Here is a 27,558-nt window from a genome sequence, read left to right on the forward strand (position 1 = left end):
AGTTCCAATTAACCTATCAAGTTCATTGATCTTTTTTTCTACAGTGTCTTGTATATTTTTATGCCCATGTAGTGAATTTTTCATTTAAGAATGTATTTTTCAGCTGTAGAATATATGGGTTTGTCTGTTTTTGTTTTTGTTGTTCTGAAACTCACCACCTATTCACTCAATGTAAACCTTTTTCTTTAATATTTTAAACATTTATATAGTAGCTTTTAAAGTGCTGTCTGCTATTTGTAACATCTGTGTCAACTCTGGATCTTTTTTTTTTTTTTTTTTTTTTTGCGGTACGCGGGCCTCTCACTGTCGCGGCCTCTCCTGCTGCGGAGCACCGGCTCCAGACGCACAGGCCCACCGGCCATGGCTCACGGGCCCAGCCGCTCCACGACATGTGGGATCCTCCCGGACCGGGGCACGAACCTGTGTCTCATGCATCGGCAGGTGGACTCTCAACCACTGCGCTACCAGGGAAGCTCTCTGGATCTATTTTGATGGCTTTTTTCTCTGGTTATGTCACACTTTCTTGTCTTCACACCTAATAATTTTTTATTGCATATTGTATAATGTGGATGCTGTGATGTTGCTAAGGATCTGGATTTTGCTGTCTTCCTTTAGAGAGTGTCCAGTTCTGTGGTGGCAGGCAGTTAATTTACTGGCAAATACGTGTGATCCTGTTGAGGACTGGTTTTAGAGTAATGTGGATTTATAGTAACTGTATTCCCAAGGGTTGGCCTGTTTGGGGTCTCAACTGAATGCCTGGCTTTTTTTTTCTTTCTTTCACTTTAAAAAAAGATAAAGTTGAACAAAGTTCACATACTCAGACTGCTTAAAACACAGAGCCGTGACTAAATCTTATTTTTATTGTATTATTTTCAAAACCCCAAAGAGGTTCTGCTTTTTAATCATTCTTTCAAGAGCTAGACTTTTGAGGGATGAAAGAGATGCCCACATCATGGTATGACTAGTAAAAATATTTAGTGCTTTCCTCCCTCCCTGAATAGGTAGTTGATACTGATGAATAATGAAAGATTTGGAATTATGGGACAGAAATTGATCAACTTAAGAGTACAAGAGTATATTACATCAGAGAATAAGCTTTAATGTTACATGCAACATAGGACAGCTAGGTCTGAGAGAGAATTGAGAAATGTGAGGTTGCTAAAAATGAAATTATTCACCAGGGCCTTTAGGGCCCGGGGCCTTTAGGGCCTTTAGGGCCCTTCTGAAGTTTTATTTTCCTTGAAGTCTTTTTGTGCGTGTATGTGAATACTCTCATTGCAAAAATGCTATTGGTCGGGTAAAAGAAAACTTTTGAGACACAAGGGGATGTCAACAGTTTTTATCCTTCCCTAGAAACCATCTTTGTAACAATGTCATTTTCAATTTAGAATCGACATTAAGAAAAACATCCAATCCAACTCATTCAGAACTCAAAAGAACAAACAAGAAAGTGCTCAATCAAGTGCATGAAAGGATGTTATACCATATCAATAGATGTGAAACTAATCTGAAAAAGTTACCATTATAAAAACTGGGTAAGTCATTTCTAAAACCAAGTTAATCATACATGACAGTTATCAAGAGTGTAAGAATTCATCTGAAACAGCTAGTTGTAGATGTCTATTCCAAACAATTCTATTTTAAGGTGAATTGTTATTCTGTAAGCACATAACATTGCAATAACATGAACAGAAAAATACTTTTAGTCCATTTTTTAATACTAAAAAAAAAAAAGAGGGACTTCCCTGGTGGCACAGTTGTTAAGAATCCACCTGCCAATACTGGGGACATGGGTTTGATTCCTGGTCCAGGAAGATCCCACATGCCACAGAGCAACTAATCCTGTGTGCCACAACTACTGAGCCTGCGCTCTAGAGCCCGCGAGCCGCAACTACTAAAGCCCGCGCACCCAGAGCCTGCGCTCCGCAACAAGAAGCCACAGCAATGAGAAGCCCACGCACTGCAATGAAGAGTAGCCCCCACTCACTGCAATTAGAGAAAGCCCGTGCACAGCAACGAAGACCCAATGCAGCCATAAATAAATAAATAAATAAATAAATAAATAAAATAGAAATAGACTTTGAATAAACACATTCCAGGTGAAATAAATTTTACCAAAAAAAAAAGAGAGAAAAAGACTTCAGAAATTCAATTTGCCATGGAGAACTTCACAAGTAACACTTTTCTTGTCTAATACTAAATTTCTGGGGATCTGCATGAAAACACAAGACATTAAGCACACCTAAATATAAATCAAGATAGAACATAATTCAATAAATAACCAAAGGATTAAATGCTATGTCATCTCCAGTGAACAAATTTCAAAGTAATCACCTTGAGAATAGAAAAGACAGGTTTTAACTTTTTCAATTTTAATGTTTAATAATTCTGGTAATACTCAAAAAGTATTGCAATATTATAAGTACTTATGCCCAAATATCTTAAGTTTCAGTGACAGAACTTAACTCAGTGTTCACAAAGGAATAAATTGTTCCATTCAAAATTTATTGAACTGCAAATAGTATTATGCTAGTTAACTAGAGAATATATCTCTAAAAAATATCTCAGCAGGTTCCTGGATGTCTCAGTATATGCCAACATTATTGGACTGTTTAAATTAGAAGCTGAAACTATGAATTACCTGTCAAGGTTTCAACAATAAAAATTTTAAAAGCCCATATTTGTTAATAAATTAGATTTATACAATTGATAATTTCAAAATAAATAAAACCTGAGTAGTATATGCCCTCTACTTCCACCCACCCTCAGCATCTATCTGTACCTTTTTACATCCCATTTTCTTTTAGACCGGTGTGTCTCAAGCTTTAATAAGCATACATATTCCTTGAGGATCTCATTAAGATGTAATTTCTGATTCAGTAAGTCTGTTGTGGGTCCTGAGAGTCTACCTTTCTAACAAGCCAGAAATGAAGCTGATGCTATCTTTGAACCACCCTTTGAGCAGCAAGGTGACCCAATATATAAAGTGAGGGAAACCTCTGGCCTAATGACTGTGGTTTTATAGATTCAATGCTGTCATATTTTGTAATCAAACATAAATAAGCAACAATGATCACAAAAAATGTCTTGGAAGAAAAGAATGTTTTAGTTAAGTGAGAACTTAAAGTATACCAAATTGGCAGTGTTTCTATTTGTCTGACAATTGACACCTTTGATACATTATAATGTAATTAGGACACCAAATTCTGGTAACTTTAAAAAATAGTTACTATAGCTTGAGACTCTCTCAGTTAATTCAAGTTCAGAAAATTCAAGCCAGTACACTGTAAAACCACTATTAAAAATCTTTAATGGTAAAGTGTTCATATAAATTACTTGTAAACCTGCTCTAAGCTATCCCATCTCCTCCTCCTCTTTCAACAAATAAATGCTGCTTTTTTTTCTTCTGTCTTGTAGCTAAACAGCGTGTAACACCCAGTGCCCCTCCCTTTAAAAATCGAACAAAATTGTCTCCAACCAAAGGACCCAATGCAAAAAGGTTGGCTTCTTTAACACACTCATATGTATATGCATCTATTTCCACAGGATTACCCTTACATGTGATTGGCTGGCTTGAGTTGTGGCCCAGGTAACACCCTTGCTCCTTCAGAAAGGACAGATTGGGATGAGAACCTATCAATACTACTGCTGCAGAGAGCTTAAATATTTTTTTTAATCCAGAGATATTTTGAAGAATGCATTTCATGTCCGACTTAAAGGAAAGCACATGGTGCTCAGGAAAACTGGTATAATCAGATAAAAGATTTGAGTCTAAAGAATATGACTGAGTACACATCATATGATAGACTTTATGGTATTCTGGATAAAGCTTTTTGGGAAGCTGTTTGAAAATTAAGCTTGGATCAGTTACTCGTCTGCGAAATACATGAATCACAGGGACATTATTGTTGTAAGCACACAGTACTGCATCAGCTGCGGTAAGCCCAGAACCTACAATTAACACTGGATCCACTTTGCCACACAACTGTCCTTTGCTTATAGCGGCTCCAAATTCAGGCATTGAATGAAACACAAAAGGAAAATCTTCCCCATCAATTTCCAAACGGCCAGGAGAATCCAATGTTCCGGTTGCCAGAGCTACATTTTCAGCAAAGAGACAGAAGGGAATATGGGAACCATCTCTTATTCGCTGATAACCCCTGATTTCCCAGTTTCTCTTGGTAAATTTTGACTTCTCTATCTGTAAATGCTGTGTTGAAATATCTCTGTCTTGACCATCATTATCAACTTGATCTCTGTAGAGTCTTGATACAGAGGTAATGTAAGTATTCTCTCTGAAATTCTTCTGAAGACCCATGACTTTTACATAATGTTTATAGTAGCGAGCTATTTCCTCTGGCATAACTCGATCCCCTTTTAGGTTCCTATAAAAAGAAAAGGAAATATATTCTATGAGGATAATACTTTTAGTTTCCATGATTAGCACTTCTCCATCTAGTAAACTATTACATCTTTTTAATTCCTCTGGACTGTCCAAGCTAAAGCTAACACTTACCATAACACTTTACAAAGAAAGAAAGCCTTTCCTTTTCTTTAAAAATGTTAATAAATTAGTTTATCAATGGAGGAAGTCCCATGAGGGTAGAGATTGTATTTAATGCATCTTTGTTTCCCCAATGCCTTGTATAAGTATCTGTTCAGATTAGCTGCCTTTATCAATAAACTTTTATTAAATAAATGGATTAAAATGTGGATATCTGAAAATTAGACTATTTTAGTCTATGTCACAATTGTAATCTAAATAATTCAGTCTATAGCTATACTACTCAGTCTGTATTCTATTTAACTATTGACTGAATTGTTTACAACCATCGAGATATTACAGGTCTGACTGCAATACATATACTTCTCAAACATACTATCTAGACACGATTTTTAATAAGTTGCTTTCTGTTTTCCTAATGACCAAAAATAATTCAGATCAGTCTTTTGCTGAACAAAATCATATTTAAGTAGATAACAGTTCTCTCTCTGTGTTTTCCTACTCATAAAGAGATCTATAAATATAAGCTGCTCTTTATGAAAAAAGCACGTTAATACATCTTTTATTTTTCACTTGAAATTTAAAGCAATGGGCATTAGTATCCTTAAACAATGCCCCAATTAGAAGTAAGTAGAAATAAAAACACCAAATCAGGGAATTCCCTGGTGGTCCAGTGGTAAGGACTCCGTGCTTTCACTGCCGAGGGCCGGGGTTTGATCCCTGGTTGGGGAACTAAGATCCCATAAGCCATGCAGTGGGGCCAAGAAAACCCAGAAAAAACACCAAATCATTTCACATAATTCAATGTAACTTGTAACTGGAAGAAGTTCAAAGTTTAATGACTAATAATTAAGATTTAGAATGTATTAACTCTCAATTTGTAGAGAAACCCTATGTAATAGTTACTATTATTATTATCTTCATTTTGCAAACTAGGAAGTTGATAGCTAGTTTAAGTTATTTGACCAAGGTCATAACATTAGAAGGTACAGAGTCAGGATTTAAACCCTGCCAATCTCTAGAGGTCTAAGAGTCTTAACACTATGCAAGGGCAGGAACTAAAGCTAATATTTATCACAAGATTCATTTTCACATATTACTTAAACACACAATATGCTCAATTTAGAAGGATGAACACTCTGGTATGTAAATCATAAAGCTTTCTTTCCCTTTCTTACCCACATCATAAAGGGAAAAATATGTTGAGCAATTTCACTTTCTTACTTATGAAAATCAAGAACTTGTACAATTTGCCTGATTTTGCAACTTAACATTTCAAACCCATATAAAATTCCTTTTTAAAAACCCAAAAGTCATATTTGAAAGGTTTAAATTTACTCTGGTCTAAATTTACTTTCCTTAAATCTTCTTAAATTAAGGATAATTACTGTAGATTAACATGGTTTCTATCTAGCAGAAAGTCAAGCATTCAAACATTACAGCCCTGTTCTAACAAAGGTTGAGTAACTTCCTGCTTTAATTTATTGTTTCTGGCAGCAAAGTAGAGTAGATTCTGTGTATTAGTAGTTCCTATCTATAGGAATGAAAATGGCTTGAAAATGATAGGGCTTTTCATATTTCTTTTTAAATTTTGGGTTCTTTCTCCCAAATAAATACAAAATAAACTTTTATTCTTTCAAGTTGAGATTTTCATATTTTCTTTGTTTTAAAATTAATTTTCATTGAGGTATAGTTGTTTTACAATGTTGTGTTAGGGGATTTTCATATTTTCTATTCTCATATTTTAGTATTCTTATTAAATATTCACCTCTACAGCCAAGTAGGCAATCACATCATGGATTCTATTTTATTCCATCATTCTAAATTATTCATTATATATATTCTGGTTTCTCTTCAGATCATATAAATCTTAAGCGTTTTAAAATTATTCATTATATATACTCTTCTACTCTGAAAAGTCAAATACTTTAGGTATGTATACATGAGATATGCATACATGAAGTTATATATCCATTCATAAAAATAAGTTATATATATCCACTCATAAAAATAAGTAAATAAGGAAAGGATATGTAGGTGGACAAGAAAGTAACAAAACAGAGTGGTTTAACAGGAGAGTGGGATAAAACTATGATTAACAATCTGTAGACAAGCCCTTACTTCTGTGTGCTTAGTTTTATAAAATCTCTAAATAGAAACTAGCTCATAACCACTGCTGCAAAGAGGTTTTATTTGAAAGACACATGCATCAATATTATTCATCTAAGACAGGATCACAGCTAGTTTGAGATTTGCTGACAGACTCCCATTGTACACCAAAATTTTAATAGTTTTATCTTTACCTTCGTTTGCTAGATACCCAATCTTTAAATTTAAGTCCAGGTAGCTCCATCCAATTTCCAAAGCTGATTGTCAACATCGAGCCTTCCATATTCTATTTGAATAAAAAATGTACAATCAAAAAACACATTTTATCAGTAACAAGGTTTTTTTTTTCTTTTTTTTTAACCAAAGCCATCTCATTTACTATAATTAAGTCTGGATAAGCAGAGCTCTAATAAATCCTAAATGGTTGTGTAAATCACCTCTGGAAATTTATTCCAATTAACTTTAAAATATTTTCAACACTTGGTAGTATCTATATTCCTTCTTTCATGTAACTATATATTTATAAATCAGATTTACAATATTACCCAATGCCTATAATCAACATAATTAGATGCAGAATATCGTGTTAGAGGAGCAAATCAGTATTTTCATTTTAAACAAAAGGGGAAAAGTTCATTCATTTCTAACGCTTTAAATGTCTTTCCATTTTAATATTATTAACAAATCTTTTCTTTTTTTTGCGGTACGCGGTCCTCTCACTGCTGTGGCCTCTCCCGTTGCGGAGCACAGACTCTGGACACACAGGATCAGCGGCCATGGCTCACGGGCTCAGCCGCTCTGTGGCATGTGGGATCCTCCCGGACTGGGGCACAAACCTGCGTCCCCTGCATCGGCAGGCGGACTCTCAACCACTGCGTCACCAGGGAAGCCCAACAAATTTTTTTAAATGGGCAGCAAAATGGCTTCCCCCCCACCCCAATCAATTATGATTGTGAAGTCTAAGCTGGTTTCAATATAGCAGGCATCGCTTTCTAAAACTAGGGAAATAAGTTAGTGGTTGCCTGATTAAGAACAGACTCACTGCTGAGGCTAATGCTGCCTTTAAGGAAGTGAGCCCCTTCAAGCTTGCCCTACTTCTACTTTGCTCAGTACAAAGCAAGAAAAGCCCAAGGGCCAAAAGCACCTTTCCCAATGATCTCTTTCAACCAACTCTTTTAGGCTATGCCGCCTTTTATCTGAACACTTCTTGTCCTGTTTCTACACAGCCCAGTATTGGGAATGGGACTTGTTATTATTATTAGCTAACATTTACAGAGCACTTACTATGTGCTACGGCTTATAAAGTCATATTATTTGTGACAGTACAAGATCACCACAGGAAGAGAATGTAGCAAGTTGCCACTGCTTTGAAGCAGGCTGGGCCTGATACTAGGATTAGAACCAAGTTTCAGGTATATATCGCTTTAGCACTGATTCAAATATGTTTTTAGTAATCAAGGCTTATCCATACTTTAACTTTCCTGAATGTAAGTGGGAGAAATGAAGTAACAGAGATCAAATATTGCCTGCACATTTTTCCAAGCAGAAAATATATATGTACAATAAAACCTCAGGAATTTATAGAAGGTTCTCTAAAAACTTAAAAAATATATTATGGCTTTTCCAATAAATGCAGTTTTATTAAGAATGCTACTTATTAACAAAGCAAATATAAACATGTAAGCTAAAAGGCACAGATATTTTGATAGTTGCTATCCATTACTATAAAGGTAATTAAGATGAAAAAGTCAGTGATATAATCTATAAAGTCCCCAAATACTCTGAAACAATCGTTTGATAAATGTAAACAACTTTTAGCCATATAACATTGCACTAATATAGGAATATCCAACTGAAGTTTATACTAAAGATTTGATATTTAAAGTTAAAATTCCCATGAAGTCTTTATTTCATAACACAGCAAAAATTATTTAACATTTATTTGTACAAGTGAGCACTCACCACACACTAGACACTGTACTAACTTCTAAGGACACAGGAGTGAAGAATAATTATTAGTTGCTGCCCGCTAATGAAATATGCTGAATCTTTATGTTGATAGTCCTCTGGTTTAACCTCTGCTATGGACTGAATTGTATCACCCCCCAAATCCACATGCTGAAACCCTAACCCCCCAACGTTATGGCACTTGGAGATGGGGCCTTTGGAAGGTAATTAGGGCTAGATGAGGTCATGAGGCTGATGCCCTCATAACAGGATTAGTGGCTTTACAAGAAGAGAGTTCACACTCTCTTTGCTACATAAGGATATGCAAGAAAGCAGCTGTCTGCAAGCCAGAAAAAGAGCCCTCACCATAAACTGAATCATCTGGCACCTTGATCTTGGACTTTCCAGCCTTCAAAGTGTGAATCTGTTGTTTAAGACACTCAGTCTATGGTATTTTATTTTAGCAGCCCAAGCAGACTAATACAAACTTTTTTCTTTTACATTTTTCATTTAAGATCTTGAAAATGTAGGGAAATAATACATATTAGAATGAAATACTGTGTGAAATTTTGTAAACTCTACAATGAATAAATGAATTAAAAATGTTGTACTATGCAAAACATCTTGAAATATTTTCTGTATAATTCTTAGAGAAACACTTATTCTAAGACATTATCACTAATCAAATTTGGCTTAATTTCTACTAGTAATTAATTCATATTTATCCAAACACATTAAAATTCTCAGATAAAGATGTGGTAATCATCATATATAATATTATATCATAATGTTTAAGAATCAAAATGGTCTTATCAAGATGACGTATAATAATTCACATTCACTAAAATGCTAAGGAAAATATACTCACATGCCAAGCTCCACCAGGTGGACCTTTACCAAGAACTAAGTGAGGGATATAATGATGCTGTTCCAATTTCCAATGCAAAATGGATGGATAATCATACCCAAAGTCAGCATCTGGATGAAGAAGTGCGTCGAAAAGTACTGCAACAGGATTGGATGATCGACCCTCAAGGCCCTCAGACAAGTACTCTAAGTCCTGAATTTTTTTTTTTTAAAGAAAGAAAAAAGGCAGATAGAATTTGGAAAAACAAACAAAAAAACTCCGGCTAACATAATAATAGTGAAGACCATTATTGTAATCCAGCATTTCCTATAGAGTGTGCTACAAAACACTGACATTCCTTGAGATCTTAATAGATTCTCTGGTCAAATAAGTACGGGAAAAGGTTGGGTTTCAAAAAGCTAATCAGATCATTTTACTATAAAACTTGAAGATGCCTTTAATATGCTAGTATGCCTTACTATGTCTACCATGACACTCTAATAATAAAAAGCAGCATTTCCCAAACTTACCAGAGCATAGAGCACCTATTAAACTCCATCAGGAAATAATTTGTGAAATTCTGCTCTAATTAATTCAGGAAAATAAATGGAAGCAACTCAGCAGAATATATTTACAATTCTAAAATTAAAATGTTAGGTGTTACTTAGAAGAAAAGGTTTTCAGCTAAGAAATACAATGCTTATATAGTAGAAAACTAACCTTGTCTCAGTATAAATAAATTTAAAAGCATCAACATGTGAAAAATAATACCTGATCAACAATGGAAAGATGTCTCGCTTCTTCTAATTTGCTATGTAAGATTGTGTTTGGATGTATTGCTTCTGATGATAAATATGGTCTGTAGCCTGACAGCATATAAGAAAGGCAGATTCCTGAGGGTCCATTTCCTATTAAAAAAAAAAAAGGTGGAGAGGGGTGTATCTTGCATCTTAATACTCATGTTCTTTGGCTTTTCTGTTTCACAGGTGGTTTTTCTCCTTCACCAATTCTTCTTTCTCTAAACTCTCAAAGCCAAGTATTCACAAGAGAAGATTTTTGTCTTCTCTCCTATTTTCTTTTGGGAGTCTCACCTACTCAAAGCTTCAACTCTCTATGCTACTAACCCTCAAAATTAGATATCTAGGCTGACCTCTTACCCCAAAAATATATCCCAAATTTCCATATGCCACTTCTTCACCTCACTGAACCACTAATAACTTAATCACAATGTGTTCAAAAGCAAATTCATGAGTTCTTCCATTTTGGTGGCCTCTCCTTTAAACCTCATTCCTTTGCTGGTATGATACTTACCAGGAAAATCCTAAGTTAATCAGGTTCTGGTTTAAACGTATTTTGTCACCTATATCCATTCAGTTGCCTTTGTTATTCTCACTCATATATTCTCACTCAGAAGACAAAAATTTCTTCTTGTTCCTCTTCAAGATTCACCTACTTCAAATCATTTCACATTCTACATTCAAATGAGTTCTCATAACAGAGTTCTCATTATGTTACCCGTGCTATGTTACCCACTCTACCCAAAGCCCTTCATTGCTTGTTTCTTCTATCCAGTGTTCTCCATGTTCTGGTCTCAACCATCTTTCAAGTCCCACCTCTTAATAATTTCCCTCCTGTATTTCTATATCCTTTACCCAAAACCAAACTGGATTTTTTGTTGTTCTTGAACTCCAACAACTACTTTGATTTCTGTAGTTCTTTTAGTCTGGATTGCCACTTCTCTATTATATCCATCTACCAAAAATTTAATCTATCTGGGACAACTGTAAGCCATCAGAAAAATATCCTGTTCCTTGTCTAATATTTTGCCCCAAATAAAATAAGCTCAAAGATATAAACATGAAAAGTAACATCATAATATTAGGAAAGAGGTTAATATTTCTACTTATAATGCTGTAGCAAGAAGCCTTTAAGTACAACACAAAACTCAAAAGACAGAAAGGAAAATAAACCATTTGACTTCATAAAATTTTTTTTAAATGGCAAATACTGGGAGTTAAGATCTGAGGTAAAGAGCTAATTTCCTTGAATCAAAAAGAAAGAGACAAAACTAAAGAAAAATCATGATACCAACAGAAATAGAAAACAACATTTGAGAAAACCCAACACTTATTCATGTAAAAACTCTCAACAAACAACAGAGGGGAAATTCCTTAACTCGACAAAGAGTATCTACAAAAATCCTACAGCTAACATCATAATTAATGGTGAGAAATTAGGGGGGTTTTCCCTATAAGATCAAGAAAAGGATGTCTCTTCTCACCATTCCTACTCATCACACACCTTAATGGAAATCCCAGCTAATGCACTAAGACTAGAAAAGGAAATTAAAGGTATACAGATTGGGAAAGAAGAAACAAAACTGTCTTTGTTTGTAAATGCCATGATTATCTATGTCAAAAGTCCCAAAGAATTTACCAAAAAAAACCTCCTGGAAGTAACAAGCAATTATGTTGCATGAAAAAGGTTAATATATACAAGTCAATTGCTTTCCTACAGACCAGTAATGAACAAATAGAATGTGAAATTAAATACACAACCCCACTTATATTTGCAAGAAATACTTGGGTATAAGTCTAACAAAATTCACATAAGATCTAAATGAGAAAAACCACAAAACTCTGATGAAAGAGATCAAAGAATATCTAATTGATGGAAAGCTATTCCATGTTCATGGATAGAATGATTCAATATTGTTAAGATGTCAGTTCTTCCCAACTTGATCTACAGATTTGATGCAATCAAAATAAAAATCCCAGCAAGTTACTTTGTGGATATTGGCAAACTGATTCTAAAGTTAAATGGAAGGGCAAAAGACCCAGAACTGCCAATATAATATTGAAGAACAAAGTTAGGGCTAATACCATCCAACTTCATCTTACTGTAAAACTACAGTCAATAAGACAGTGTGGAAATGAAAGAATATATAAATGAATGGAACAGAATAGACAGCCAAGAGATAGATCCTCACAAATACAGTCAACTTATTTTTGACAAAAGAGCGAAGGCAATGCAATGGAGAAAGGATAATCTTTTCAACAAATGGTACTAGAACAACTGGACATCCACATGTAAAAAATGTGAATCTAGATACTAACTTTATATCTTTACAAAAATGAATTAAAACAGATTATAGACCTAAATATAAAACATAAAATTATAAAACATCTAGAAAATAACTATGAGAAAATCTAGGTGACGTTGGGTTTGGTAATGAGTTTTTAGATATAACACCAAAAGCAAGATCTATGAAAGAAAAAAACTGATATGCAGGACTTCTTAAAACTTATGCTCTGCCAAGTAACTGTTAAGAGAATGAAAAGGCAAGTCACAGACTAGGAGCAAATATCTGCAAAACATGTATTTGATAAAGTACTTGTTTCTAACATATACAAAGAACTCTTAAATCTCAACCATAAGAAAACCACCAACACAATCAATTAAAAAGTAGGGAAAAGCTCTGTACCTCAAGGTATAGAGATGGAATATAAGCATATGAGAAATTACTCAACATTGTATATCATTACAGAACTGCAAATTAAAACAAGATACTACACACCTATCAGAATGGCTAAACCCCAAAACACAGACAGTATCAAATGTTTCCAAGGATGTGGAACAACAGGAACTCTCATTCATAGTTGCTGGGAATGCAAAATGATACAGTCACTTTGGAAGACAATTTGACAGTTTCTTAAAAAGCTAAACATAGTCTTACCATATGACCCAGCAATCACACTCCTAGGTGGGTTGAAAACTTAATGGCCATGCAAAAATCTGCACATAAATGTTTGCAGCACTTTACTCATAAATGTCAAACACTGTAAGCAGTTTATCCATTCGCTTCAATAAGCGAATGGATAAACTGAAACATCCATACAATGCAATAGTATCCAGTGATAAAAAGAAATGGGTATCAAGCCATGAAAAGACAGAGAGAAGGATCTTAAATGCATATTGCTAAGTCAAATAAGCCAGTCTGAAAAGGCTACATACAGTGATTCCATATATATGACATTCTGGAAAAGGCAAAACTATAGAGATAGTAAAAGATCAGTTGTTACCAAGGTTTGATAGTTGAAGGAAAGGATTAATGGGTGGAACACAGGAGGTTTTTAGGGCAGTGAAACTATTTTATATGATGTTATAATACATGACATTATACACCCAGCAAAACCCATAGAACTGTACAACCCAAAGAGTGAAGCCTAATGTGCACTATAGATTTTAGTTAATAATAATGTATAAAAACAGTGGTTCATCAATTGTGACAAATGTACCACACCAAAGCAAGATGTTAATAAAAGGTATAAAAGGGGGTTGGGAAGGAGAAGAAAAGGAATATATAATAAAGATGTTAATAAAAGGTATAAAAGGGGGTTGGGAGAGTATTTACAGAAATATTCTCTGTAATTTGTTTCATTTTCCTATAGACTTAAACTGCTCTAAATAAAGCCTATTAAAATAAATACTGACTATACGAAAAATAGTGGGAGTTAATATCTCAAAGAATCAAAAAGAAATAACACTCAAAAGACAATACAAAAAGAATACAAATAAACAGTTCATAGAGAAATATATACACAGGCAGAATGTGCCCCAACTCCCAAAGATTTCCCATTCCTAACCCCAAGAACCTGAGCGTGTTACCTTACAGAGAAAAACGACTTTGTAGATGTGATTAAATTAAGGACCGTGAGGTAGAGAGAGTAGCCTGGATTATCCAGGTGGGCCCAATCTAATCACACAAGTCCTTAAAAACAGAGACCCTTTCCCACCTGTGGTAAGGAGGAACCATAACTATGAACGGTTAAAAGAGAAACAACACTGCTGGCTTTGAAGATGCAGAAGGGGTCCAGGAGCCAAGGAATACTAGCCTCTAGAAACTGGGAAAGCAAGGAAACATTCTATCTACCCTAGAGCCTCCAAAAGGAATGCAGCCCTGCGGATACCTTGATTTTAGCCCAGTGAGACCACTGTTGGACTTCTGTTCTATAGAACAGTTAAATACATTTATGTTGTTAAAGCCACCAGGTTTGCGGTAATGTGTTATGACAGCAACAGAAAACCAATTACATACATTAAGGAAATTAGCCCTTTATTATGATCAGCTGGCAGTGCTACTGCCAGCAATAATAGCCCTATATACATGAGGTTAAGCTACGCTTTGGCTAGCTGAGGCAAAATAGGAACAGATTGTTTTGGGGGAAGTAAGGTGCAGATGAAAGTAGTTTTTCCTTTTCTGACCCTGCCATAGCCCAACTAGAACAAGAAGACATAGGTTCCTTTGCCTATGGCAAGACATCCAGGATGGAAAACCAGGGTTGGATATAAGTGGGAAATGAACGTGAGATTTAGTTTCCAAGATATCTTGGATGAGAAATACTGCAAACACTGTCAGCTCCCCTAGAGGGGAATCTAGTGTAGAACTATCTTGCTTTCCTTCCTTCCTTCCTTTACTGAATCTCCTATGGAGAGATGTCAATATGCCAGACAGAGCACAGGACTTTCCTCTCCATTAACTTGAAACAAGTCAAAGAAACTAAGGAAGTTGTATGCCATCAAGGTACATTATGTCCCATAATTCCTTCCTTTGGCTTGGTTTCACACTATAGTACTTGTCAAACTTCATGAGTTTGAATATTAAAGATACATATGACAGGTAATTAAATACATGCAATAAAACAAAATCATAAAATTTTATAATTTTGAATTAGGTTTTATTAATAACTTAATTTTTAATCTTATATACCTATCTATTGAGGTGGTACAATAGATATACAATAGTAACATATGGTTAAAATATTATAAACCTAACTGTAGAGTACTATAATGTTCTTTACTAACTGAGCACTGACTACTAACTTGCACAGGTTACTCAACTACTGAGTTTCCCTGTCTGTCCATACCCTACAACCTCAGAGGGCTATAGCGTTTTAAGGCATAATCCAATAATGTACACAGAATGCTCTATACAGGGCTCTAATAACATTGGTTATCATCATTATCATGACACTGTCATATAAGTAACACAACTGATAGACTACTGATATTTTAAAATAATAGAGTAATATCAACCCTTCAATGAAAAAATGTTCTATTCTAACACAGAATCTAATATCAGATCAACCAATTCCTCTCTCCAAGGATTTGGTTATTGGTTATTTAAAAATATTAAGCAACCTAAGAATACTTTTCAATACAATCCTAAGAACTTATGCTATGCAACTGTGCATTTATAAAAGTAGTAAGGATCAGAACTGTAATTTTAAGAGATAAAATGCAATAAAACTTACCTATTACTACCACAGGCAAAGTCACTGATGAATCTTCAAGTAAAGAAGTTTCTTCAACTAATGGCATAGCTTTAACTTTTCGCCCCAAATTATCACCAAAATATTGCACTAAGGAATTAAAAATCTCTCCTTCAGTTTCAGGGTCACTATAGTTTCTTTTAAAAGGAAAATATGGAACAAAAACAAAACAACAGATATACAGTCAATATAGCCTTTATAAAAATCTGTCTTTATTCAGATTTTATTTAGGCCATAAAATATTCAATAGTTCCATAAAAGGAGAAAAGGAAATCCTTTTGATTAATGCTTTCAAATTAGTACCTTAGCCACGTCAATGTACACCACTTTGCTAGAAATCCTAAATACAGTGGTCCCTCGGTATCCAAGGGGGGTTGGTTCCAGAACCCCACCCTCACTCCCCAAATACCAAAATCCATGGATCCTCAAGTCCCTTATATAAAATGGCATACTATTTGCATATAACCTACCTACATCCTCCCACATAGTTTAAACCATCTCTAGATTACTTATACCACCTAATACAATGTAAATGCTATGTATGTAGTTGCCTGCATGCAGCCAATTCAAGTTTAGCTTTTTGGAACTTTCTGGAATTTTTTCTTTCCCAAATATTTTCCATCTGCAGTTGGTTGGATCCATGGAGGCAGAACATGTGGATATGGAGGGCTGAATGTAGCTGCTCATGTCTCTTTAATGCCTTGAAGGCAAGTCTTAAATAAGAAGCTATTTTTAATGACCAAAGACATAACATTGTATTAGGGATTTTTATAATTCTGAGATCTCCTAGGACTGGAAAGTTTCTCATTCACTTTTTTCTCATTAATAAAAAGATGAGTGCAATAGAGGTAGTATATTTGGGAAAAAACAGTCACATAATACTTTAAGGAAAAGTTACTGAACTTATATATTACAAATGGTGCATTTTGGTAAAAAAATAAGGTTTATACATCTTATTCTCAAAGAGATACTGAAAAATGCAAAGATCTTAACATTAATTTCCAGTCTACCGTCTTTCCCAACTGCCTCCCTAGAAACTAGTTTTGGCGTTCTGACAAGCTCATGTAATAAATGGAGTATCCTTTGAACACAGTTAGTTTTGCATTATACTAGAGATAACTTCAGAACAGAATTCCTGAATTATTTTTCATTTTCATATAGTCAGAAACAGGCCAATGTCTGAAAATATTAAACAGTACTGACCAGTGGGTGAGTGTGCTTATTACTATTCCTAAAATGATAAACATGGGAATGGATCAGTTATTTCACAGGACTCACTGATCCTTGGGCGAGGATGACACATGGAAAGAATTAGGCAGAGACCAAAATTTCTGCTTCCCTATAACCTTCCAAGTTCCCGAACTACCCCAGGATAGGGCAGAGTTCCCCAGGATACACTGATAGATTTCCCACCCCCAGTAATTGGGCTCCCCTAACAATACATGGCCCCTTTTGGCCAGAACTGATACCCTTTGGATATGGCTACTTAGGAAAGCCCCTCCTCACATTGCAAGCCTGCCCCTGAAAGAAGTCTTATGCTCAATCCATCCCTTTCAGAGCATTCCAACTCCCACCACTGATCAGATCCAGATGTACTGGCTGTCTTGCCTTCTGCTTCTTGACAACTGAACTCAACAAGGATATATTATACTTGAGCCTGTCCCTGATATTTCTCCAAAGTGTGTGCCCAGGACAGGTTCCCCAGCTTCCTTTGGATGCTTCTGATTAGTCCTTTTAGGTATCCAGGCCTCGTTAATATTATGGTGGTTGTAAAGGCCACAGTTCTTTTTCATGAGATGCAGACATCATGGCCAGTCTCCTCCTGACATCCCTATCTCAAACACTGTTGCTTCCATATATATAACCTGGAATTTAATTAATAAAAATGATCATCACTCTAAGATTCTGATAATTAAAAAGATGTCTCCTTCTTCAAACCCTAACAAATGTTTCACATTAATAAAAGGGCAGATATGCTGGGGGTTAGAGTCAACTTGAGACTATATAAATATTAAACTAGATACTTGAATATTATCTGATATCCTGTACACTCTGAGAGCAAACTGATAATCCTCTGAATGACTGAATGAAGGTACTTTAGCAGTTACTACCATATTTGATTTTATAAGCAAAACTCAATGATCTAAAATGCCTTGGTCAGTTTCTTAAGTCTAAAAATAAACACTGTGAAACAAATATTTAATATTTAAATTCCTTAAGAACAAAAAAATCATGGCTAGAAGTGTTGGCTTAAACTCCGAATCACTTTTACTTAAAGGTACAGTAGAATTCATTTTTTTAATAATTTATTAAGAAGCATTTAATATTCTAAGTCAAGATGTCTCAAGAAACCATTTTTTTTTCTTGCAGGCCTCAGAATTTTAATATAGCTATCAATTCTATAAATTGACTATACATTTTGTTTTGAATTTTATTTATTTTTGTACAGCAAGTTCTTATTATTTATCTATTTTATACATATTAGTCAACCCCAATCTCCCAATCATATATGTCAATCCCAATCTCCCAATTCATCCCACCACCACCAACCCCGACTATACATTTTACAAGGATCTTTCATTACACTGGACTAGTCTTCTCAAATAATTGGTTTATACTTAAGAAAAAAGAGGTTAAGACAATTAGAAATAAAATGCCTCCTCTGTTAGGCTTCTATCAAGAAAGACAAAGTTTTCAAGAGCTCAAAAACATCAGAAAAACAACAGATCATCTGATCAGGCCTTAAACCAAGGTAAATAAATAGAGGGAACTTGGTAATGCTTTAAAAAAAAAGACCTTTAATGAGATATAATTCACATATAAAATTCACCCTTCTATTTATTTTTTTTTGGCGGCACCACTTGGCATGTGGGATCTTAGTTCCCTGACAGGGATTGCACTCACGCCCCCTGGAGTGGAAGCACGGAGACTTAACCACTGGACTGCCAGGGAAGTCCAAAATTCACCCTTTTAAAGTGTACAATTCAGGGTTCTAAGTAGTCACAAGGTTTTTCAATCACTACCAATAACTTCAGAGAAATTTTATCACCCCAAAAGTATATGCTGCACCCCTTAGCACTCATTCTTCATTCTTCCCTCCCTGCAGCCATTGGCGGCCACTAATCTACTGTCTTACTGATGCCTACTCTGGAAATTTCAAATAAATGGAACTCGTCATACATTATGTAGCCTTTTGTGTCTGGCTTCTTCCACTTAACATGTTTTCAAGGTTCACCCAGGTGGTAGGATATATTGGTACTTCATTCCTTTTTATGCCTGAATAATATTCCATTGTATATTACCCACTCATGAGCTGATAAACATTTGGATGGTTTCCACTTTTTGGCTATTACAAATATGCTATGAACATTCATATAAATTTTTGTGTGGATAAATGTTTTCATTTCTCTTAGGAGTGCATGCAATGGCTGGGCCGTAAATGCTATGTTTAACATCTTGAGGAATTAGCAAACTATTTTCCCAAGTGTGCATCATCTTACATTCCCACCAGTGATATGAGGGTCCCAATGTCTCCACATCCTCACCAGCATGTTATTTTTTGTGTTTTTTAGTTTAGCCACTCTAGTAGGTGTAAAGTAGCATCTCATTGCAGTTTTGATTAGCATTTCCCTAATGACTAATAATGTTAAGCATCTTTTCATGTGCTTATTGGCCATCTGTGTATCTTCTTTGGAGAATAATTCAAATTATTTGCCCACCTTCCAACTGGGCTGTCTTTTTTATTGTTGAGTTAAAAAAATTCTTTATATGTCCTGGATACAAGTCCCTTTTTGGATATATGATTTGTAAATATTTTCTCCCATTTTGTGGGTTGTCTTTTCACTTTCTTTATATTGTCTTTTAAATCACAAAAGTTTTAATTTTCGATCAAGTCCAATTTATTTTTTTCTTTTGTTGCTGTACTTTTGGTGTCATATCTAAGAAAGCACTGCCTAATCTAAGATTACAAACCTGTTTTCTTCTATGAGTTTTATAGTTCTAGTTCTTAAATTTAGGTCTTTCATCCATTTTGAGTTAACTTTTATATATAGTATGAGGTAGCAGTCCAACTTCATTCTTCTGCTTGTGAATATTCATCTGTCCTGGCATCATTTGTTGAAAAGACTGATATTTCCCTTTTGTCTTGGGATCCCACAGAAATCAACTGACAACAAATGAAGGGAATTATTTCTGGACTCTCAGTTCTATTCCATTGATCTATGTTTATCTTTATGCCAACGTAACACTGTCTTGATTACAGTTTCTTTGTAGTAAGTTGTAAAATTAGGAAGTGTGAATCCTCCAACTTTGTTCTTTTTTCAAGATTGTCTTGGCTATTCTGGGTTCCTTGTAATTCCATGTGACTTTTAGGATCTGCTCATCAATTTCTGAAAAAAAAAAGGCAGCTAGGATTTTGATAGGATTACACTGAATTTGTAGATAAATTCAAGGAATATTGCCATTATTGCCATCTTAAGAATACTAAGCTTTTCAATCCATGAACATGGGATTCCTTACCATTTATTTAGGCCTCCTTTCATTCTTTTCAATGTTTTCTAGTTTTCAATGTACAACTTTCACATTTCTTCTGTTAAATTTATTCCTAAATATTTCATTCTCTTTGATGCTAGTATAAATTGAATTGTTTTATCAATTTCACTGTCAGATTGTTCATTGTAAGTGTACAGAAATACAACTGATTTTTGTATGTTGATCTTGTATTCTGCAATATCACTGAATTCATTTACTAGATCTAGTAGGTTTTTTGTGTGTGTGTGGGCCTCAAGCAATTTGACACTAGTCTCTCCCAAGACTCAAGTAGAGTATATACAGCCAAAGTTTTAGCTTATCTTAATTCTCCAGAGTATATGTAATTTGTTCTGATTTTCGACTAACTGGTCATAGGTATAATCTTTGTGTATATAATCCATAATATTGGTATAAACTATTTGTAATAAACTTGCATGGTACTTGATAAATACTGGTTTAACACAGGCATGAAAAACTGAACCAAGAGAAGAAATGAAAATAAGGTTCACTGAATTTACATAAAGCAACAATGAAACAAAGACCTATTAGTAAGTATTCTTTCTAAAAAATTCAGAGTCTAAACTATAAATTTAGTATTGCATAGTAATTAGTATTTACAGTATATGCATACTATATGCATACTGTGTTCACAGGTCTATGAACAGTGAAAATTTCCACTGCAGATATCCAATTTGCTGAATGTTTGTTCTATTTAAAACAAGTACTTGAGTAATAAAAAAATCTACTTTAAAAAAATCTACTTTTCCTTTGAGGCAGTAAATTGGAAAATATAATTAAATTTTAGGAATAGTAAAGAACAGCACTTTACACATATGCAGAAATAGTTACCTTATTCTTAGGCATCAAATTAGAAGACTATTTGAAATTTCAGATGATTTTAGATGCCTTCCATGTTGTGTTTTTGAAACATTATGGTCCAAAGACTCAAAACAAATTTAAAAGGATGGCACAGACATAATATTTGAATAACAAAACACTTTTCTCACACCAGCAATACTTTTCTAAATGATCCTTCAAAATGAAATGCTTTACTACCTGAGTTTAGTCTTTGGAAGCATGAGCTTAGATTTTTACCAAATTGATATTACCATAAGAAAAGAAGGTTCTAAAGTCACAAAGGAAGTCAGTCACACTCTTTATCTTCTAGAACAGGAAGTATGGAAGTTTTCTTCCTTGGAAAGTTAGGAGACAGTTCTCTCACAATATTTATTCTTTCAGATATAAGGCAAGATCCAAAATGTAGACACTGTCACTATTGGTTTTAAAATGTGCTCCTAATGAGATTACTCAAAAAAAAAAAATTGTGCTAGTAAATTATAAACCTTCTTCTAAGGAAATGTTTTAATTATTAAATAAACGTTTTCTTTTTTAAATTTTAGATAAGATAGAGCTGTTTATACAATGGAAATATGGTTTATCAATCACAATTTTTATTCTTTGGCTAGCAGGCTTGTTTTCCCTTATCCCTCAAGATCAAAATATAGCAAATACATTGTTTTCACCTCCTCCTCCACATTTCTGTACAAGGACGTAAGCACATGATATTTACTACCTAGGGTTAGTTGAACACGTATGAATCCCAAGCTGTGTCCTTAGAATTCAACTGTACCAAGAGGTGTCAAAAGGCTTTTGGACAGTACTTTCTAAAAAGCATATTATTTTCTCAGGGGCTTCAGTTTAACAAGTTTTCACTAGGCGAACTTGTTTTCTAAAGTTCTCCAAAGTGGATCTGATACTCTCAAATCACTGTCAAGTAGCACCACACAAATTTGCCTAGAATTTAATATCCAGCAGTTTATTACATAAAATAATTTTTAATATCCAGAATTTAGAGACTCCTACAAAACTCACTGAGAAGGTAGGCAAGCCTGGATTGCTGCTCTAGTTCAACAGGAATTCTGAGTCTTTTCTGTGCCTTACACACCTTTTGCAATTTGATGAAGCCTCTGGACCTCTTCTTTGAATAATATTATTAAACACATAACAGGATTTACAAGGAAACTAAAAAGTAAACTTGGAATATGTTTTTATGTATTCCTCTATTGTATTAAATAACAAGTTCAGTGATGTAAAATAATTACTGTAATCTTGAAGAAATAAACAAACAGTATTTCTAGGTATCTGCAACAATTAATGTGGTATGAAAATATTTGTGATTTCTATTGATGACAAAGTCACAAATACTACTGTGATTTACTGCTTATATTCACAGTTGAAGAAAACAGATTTTGGTTAAAGTTGAGTGAAAATTCCTGGTACCTTTCTTTACATCCAAGTTCACTGGCCACCTAAAGTCTATATATGCAGCCCAATTTAAGAACTCTGATCAGAATTTCATATTTTACAAAAGAAGTTTTGCATATCATTATTCTAGCACATTCGTGTATATATAAGGCAAGGCACTTCACTAAAGTCTTCGCTAAGCTTATCTTTTCTTCACCACAAGGTTAAAACTAGTTTCAAATTGCTTTCGGTCTTTCTCTCCATAACTGAATGAAATGTTGGCCAACTGTGCTAGATCTAGTAAATAAACTTTTATTTTAAAATGTATTATCCGTATCACCCCTAAAAACGTTCCTCATAATGTTAGTCTAGAATCGCGACATTTTTCAAATTTCTACTATATATGACTTACAATGACTGACATCTTAAAAGTCAGAAACATATTTGTAGCTAGAACATCACATTTTAAACATAGCTCCCTGCCTCCCTTCAACCCAGTAACTTACGTTATTAGGTTTTTGTTTTTAAGAAAAAAAAATGTTTAAGGTGTGTGTGGGGCTGGGAGAACCTCACAACCCTTCACTAAAACTTTGCACTACTTTTAAGTCTCAGTTCGCCGTAACCGACTAGATCCGGGCCTAGCCGGTCCCGCAGTCCCGTGACTAGTACGGTCCAGGGAGAGGAAAAGGGGACAACAGAGGAGAGTCCCCCAGAGCCAGGAGCCAAGGCGGGGAACCTCGACTAGAAAGGAACCAGGAGGAAGCAGCAGCCGAGGCGGGAGGCCTCTGCAATTCAGGCGCTTGCCTTCCACCCCCGACCCGTCCCCGAGTCCCTAACCCGCGCGGCCTCTACCCATTTCGGCCCCTGCCCTGCCGCAGGGCCCCGCAGCACTCTAACCTCCGCCTGCCCCCTTTTCTTCCACGGTGGAGAAGTCACCTGAAATGACCGGCCAGGGAGCAGCGGCAGCACCACACGGGCATGGAGCGCGGCGCACGGGGCGCCCGAGCGCGACCGCCACGGCCACCTCCCTCGGCGGGGTTGCCCGTTCAGGACGCCCGCCCGGTTACGGGGTCCTCGGGGCGCCCGCGCCCCGCGCCTAGCCGTTGCAGCGGCTGCCGGAAGCTGCGGTTCAGCAGCCGGCCGGGCTCTGGAGCAGCCAAGCCCGCTTCAGGAAAGCGGCTTCCGCTCCTCGACTACTGGCAGCCGGACGCCGGCGGTCTATGATCTCTGGGCGCCGCGAAAGGGGCGGAACGGGGCGGGGACGCTGCGACGGCTGCGGCGGAGGCGGGCGGGCTCCTCCTCGCAGGTGCGGAGGCGGTGGCGGCGGGCGAGGCCCGGGATTGGTGGAGCCGCGGCCAGAGCGAGGGGCCCGGCCTGAAGAAGTGTTGGCTGAGAGGGCGGGGGGCCGAGGCAGTCCGCCCACCAGACGGCTGGCGGTGGCTACTGGGGCCCGGGCCTCGGCCTGCGCCCTGCGGCGTGGGAGGTTGGCGAGGCTGGGAGGATGTGCGTCCTGAGTGCCGGATGACAAGGGGAAGAGGAAGAGCTACTAACCTCGGTAGCGGGACGGATAGGGGGAAATCCCTGCGTGATGCGCGGCCTCTGCGACCCGAGCACCCCAGTGTCTCCAGAGTCGGTCCACGCGGGCCTCTCACTGAGGACGCCCGGCAAGACCGAGATTCCCGCTCGACGAAAACCACTTTAGCGCCTTACCTCGCGCTGGCCTGGGCGCAGACGCCCGGAGCTTGCGCGCGCTTTTCGTTCTTGACCCTGCCTCACAATCGCCTGAGAGAACTCATCAAACCATGGGTGCCCGGGCCCCACCCCAAGGGTTCTGATGGGGGAAGTCTGGCTTTCCGACTGAGGCCCCCCTTCCTGAAGTGGCATCGCTGGTTAAAAATACAGGTGCTCAGCCCCGCCCCAGATTCACTGAGTACCTTTCATGGAGGGGGAAAGGGCAGGGACGTGTATTTTTTTAAGTCCCTCCAGGTGGTTATAATGCAAGAAAAATTAGAAAGTACCGAGTAATGAGTGTTCCCATTCGGTATTTTCAAGAAATGAAGGGGGGGAAAAAAACTGGGAGAAGTGATTAATTGCATATACTGTTATATAGAGATGTCTTTCTATCCCTCTTTCCAAAGAGCGCTAATTATTTTTGCAGTTAAAATCTGGGATACGTAAGTTTCTGGTTTTAAATAATTTTTTAAGTTCTCAATTTTTGCTGAATGTTGTCATTGAACAAACTTGGACTTAGCAGGTATTTTAGAGTCTGTGGAGCTTGAAATGAAGTTTTAGGACTCAGCCTGACTCCAGGATTATACAATCTAAAATAATATATTCATTCATACATATACACTTATATTCATGTTACTCTAATGTTTATTTTACTTTAATGTTTCAGAAAGTGAAGCATAATTTTCTGTTGATATTCATAACATTATCCTTTTAAAGGAACTAAATTCATAATAGCTATGCCAATCCAGAGAACTGAAATATTTAAAACTGTAAGTTTTATGAGTACTTTGTATAACTTTTTCTTTTCTTTATGGCTTTGTTTTCACATTGAGTTTCTTGTGGTATTTTCAGATGAATTAATAAAGTGAGCATATCAAATTTTAGCCTTAAGCAGACGTGTATTTAAACCTCGGGAACTTGCTATCATGGTTTACCCTTGATAAGGGCTAATGATTAAACCAGGTCACAATAACTACATAGAGGATTTTTCTTATAGCAAATGGGGCACATCAGAATTTTTGTTTCTGTTTTTTGAAATTGTAGGGTGAGGTGCTATTTAAATATAAAATCCAGGTTTGATGAGGTCATGGAGCAACAGACTCAGATACTGCTGGTGAGAGTGTAAATTAGTATGTAATCCAAACTCCCCCATTTGCATAATAGACTCTCATTCCTCCTTTCAGCACATGCAGTAGCACATTCAGGGTGGAGCTTATCTCACACTATCAACCATTCCAAAACAACCCTCCTTACTGGTGTATAATATACCAGTATTTTATACATTAAATTATACTATAGTAGTTAAAAGGACTGTCTATTGGAGTCTTCACTGTGCTAGCAGTGTGATCTTGGACAAGTTACTTAGCATCTCTGGGCTTTGATTCCTCATCTGTAAAATGAGATAATAATAGTTAGTTCATTGGTTATAAGAATTAAATTAAAAAATACTTATAAAGCACTTACCACAGTACCTGGTTCATGTTAATAAATATTAAAATAAATATAAAATATTAAATAAATATGAAAATAAATACTTTTCATTATTATCAATAATATTGTAAAATATTTTCACATTTTCTAAAATCAGGAAGTATGTGTATGGATTGAAATGTGCTCTCCCCCACTCCACCCCAATTCATATATTAAAGCCCTAACCCTAATGTGACTGTATTTGGAGATAGGGCCTGTAAAGAGGTAATTGAGATTAAATGAGGTCATGAGTGTGGAACTCTAACCCAGTAGGTTTGGTACCTTAGAAGAAGAGGAGCGGTCTCTTTTTGCCAGATGAGGACACAGGAGAGGGTGGCAAGCCAGGAAGAGAGCTCTCACCAAGGACAAAATCAGCAGCCTCCTTGGTCTCAGACCTTCCAGGCTCCAGAATTGTGAGAAAATAAATATCTGTTTAAGCCACTTACTGTATGGTGTTTTGTTTTGGAGCCTGAGCTGACAAAGATAGTATGTTTTTGCATTTTCTAGAAGCAAACAAAAAATTGTAATGGAAATTATTCAAAATAAACTTGCATTTTGTATACTAGGTAAACCTGTCAATGGACCATTTCATATGCTTGGTAGTATAAGACTAAGTTTTAGAGGGGTTTAGAGAATAGAGTCATCAGCTCTATTCTCTATCTAGATGGCAAATTAAAAAAAAATGCTTCCCTGACTACATGGGAAATTGGGGACTTACTGGTGCTGGGGACTTAAGATAAAGTTTGTTCCTGCAATTTGAACTCAGGGGATTAGAAAATTCTATACCAAGAAGGCTGCTTGCTAAAAATACAATTTATTTTTGTGGCTATTGTAGCAGTCAGATTCAGTTGCAGAGAACAGAACTCATAAAATTCACTCTAGCTCTTAAGAATCACTCTTAAGAGTTGCTTTCGGAGAGGAACCAAGATGGCGGAGTAGGCGGATGTGCTCTCACTCCCTCTTGCAAGAACATCAGAATCACAACTAGCTGTTGGACAATCATCGACAGGAAGACACTGGAACTCACCAAAAAAGATACCCCACATCCAAAGACAAAGGAGAAGCCACAATGAGATGGTAGGAGGGGTGCAATCACAGTAAAATCAAGTCCCATAAATGGTGGGTGGGTGACACACAGACTGGCAAACACTTATACCACAGGAGTCCACCCACTGGAGTGAAGGTTCTGAGCCCCACGCCAGGCTTCTCAACCTGGGGGTCCTGCAACGGGAGTAGGAATTCCTAGAGAATCAGACTTTGAAGCCTAGTGGGAATTGATTGCAGGACTTCAACAGGACTGGGGGAAACAGAGACTTCACTCTTGGAGGGCACACACAAAGTAGTGTGTGCATCGGGACACAGGGGAAGGAGAAGTGACCCCAGGGGAGAATGAACCAGACGTACCTGCTAGTGTTGGAGGGTCTCCTGCTGGGGAGGGGGGGTGATGTGGCTCACCATGGGGACAAGGACACTGGCAGCAGAAGTTCTGGGAAGTACTCCTTGACATGAGTCCTCCCGAGTCTGATATTAGCCCCACCAAAAAGGCCAGGTAGGCTCCAGTGTTGGGTTGCCTCAGGCCAAACAACCAACATGGAGGGAACCCAGCCCCACCCACCAACAGTCAGGTGGATTAAAGTTTTACTGAGCTCTGCCCACCAGAGCAACAGTCAGCTGTGCCCACCACCAGTCCCTCCCATCAAGCCTTTTAGATACACTCATCCACCACAGGGCAGACAGCAGAAGCAAGAAGAACTACAATCCTGCAGCCTGTGGAACAAAAACCACATTCACAGAAACATAGACAAGATGAAAAGGCAGAGGGCTATATACCAGAAGAAGGAACA

General features: G+C 36.7%; 1 protein-coding gene across 1 annotated transcript; it reads right to left on the reverse strand.

Moving 5' to 3' along the window:
* Window positions 1-2,338: 2,338 nt before the first annotated feature.
* Window positions 2,339-23,634, reverse strand: OSGIN2 (oxidative stress induced growth inhibitor family member 2). The gene is made up of 6 exons (XM_082674557.1): window positions 23,450-23,634; window positions 15,722-15,876; window positions 10,179-10,315; window positions 9,429-9,620; window positions 6,808-6,899; window positions 2,339-4,385 (listed from the first exon to the last, which is right to left on the reverse strand). The coding sequence occupies exons 1-6, from the start codon at window positions 23,491-23,493 to the stop codon at window positions 3,350-3,352; spliced, it is 1,656 nt and encodes a 551-aa protein (XP_082530683.1). The 5' UTR covers window positions 23,494-23,634; the 3' UTR covers window positions 2,339-3,349.
* Between the last annotated feature and the right edge of the window lie 3,924 nt (window positions 23,635-27,558).

The sequence above is a fragment of the Grampus griseus genome (genome assembly GCF_964374135.1).
Source record: "Grampus griseus genome assembly, chromosome: 17".
In the NCBI taxonomy this organism is placed as follows: Eukaryota; Metazoa; Chordata; class Mammalia; order Artiodactyla; family Delphinidae; genus Grampus; species Grampus griseus.

Coding starts and splice junctions, on each gene's coding strand:
- OSGIN2 (XM_082674557.1), bottom strand. CDS start 23,493: ATGCCCGTGTGGTGCTGCCGCTGCTCCCTGGCCGGTCATTTCAG. Junction 10,316..15,721: donor TTTGCCTGTGGTAGTAATAG/GTAAGTTTTATT, acceptor TTTTTTTAATAG/GAAATGGACCCTCAGGAATC. Junction 9,621..10,178: donor ATCTTTCCATTGTTGATCAG/GTATTATTTTTC, acceptor AAAAAAATTCAG/GACTTAGAGTACTTGTCTGA.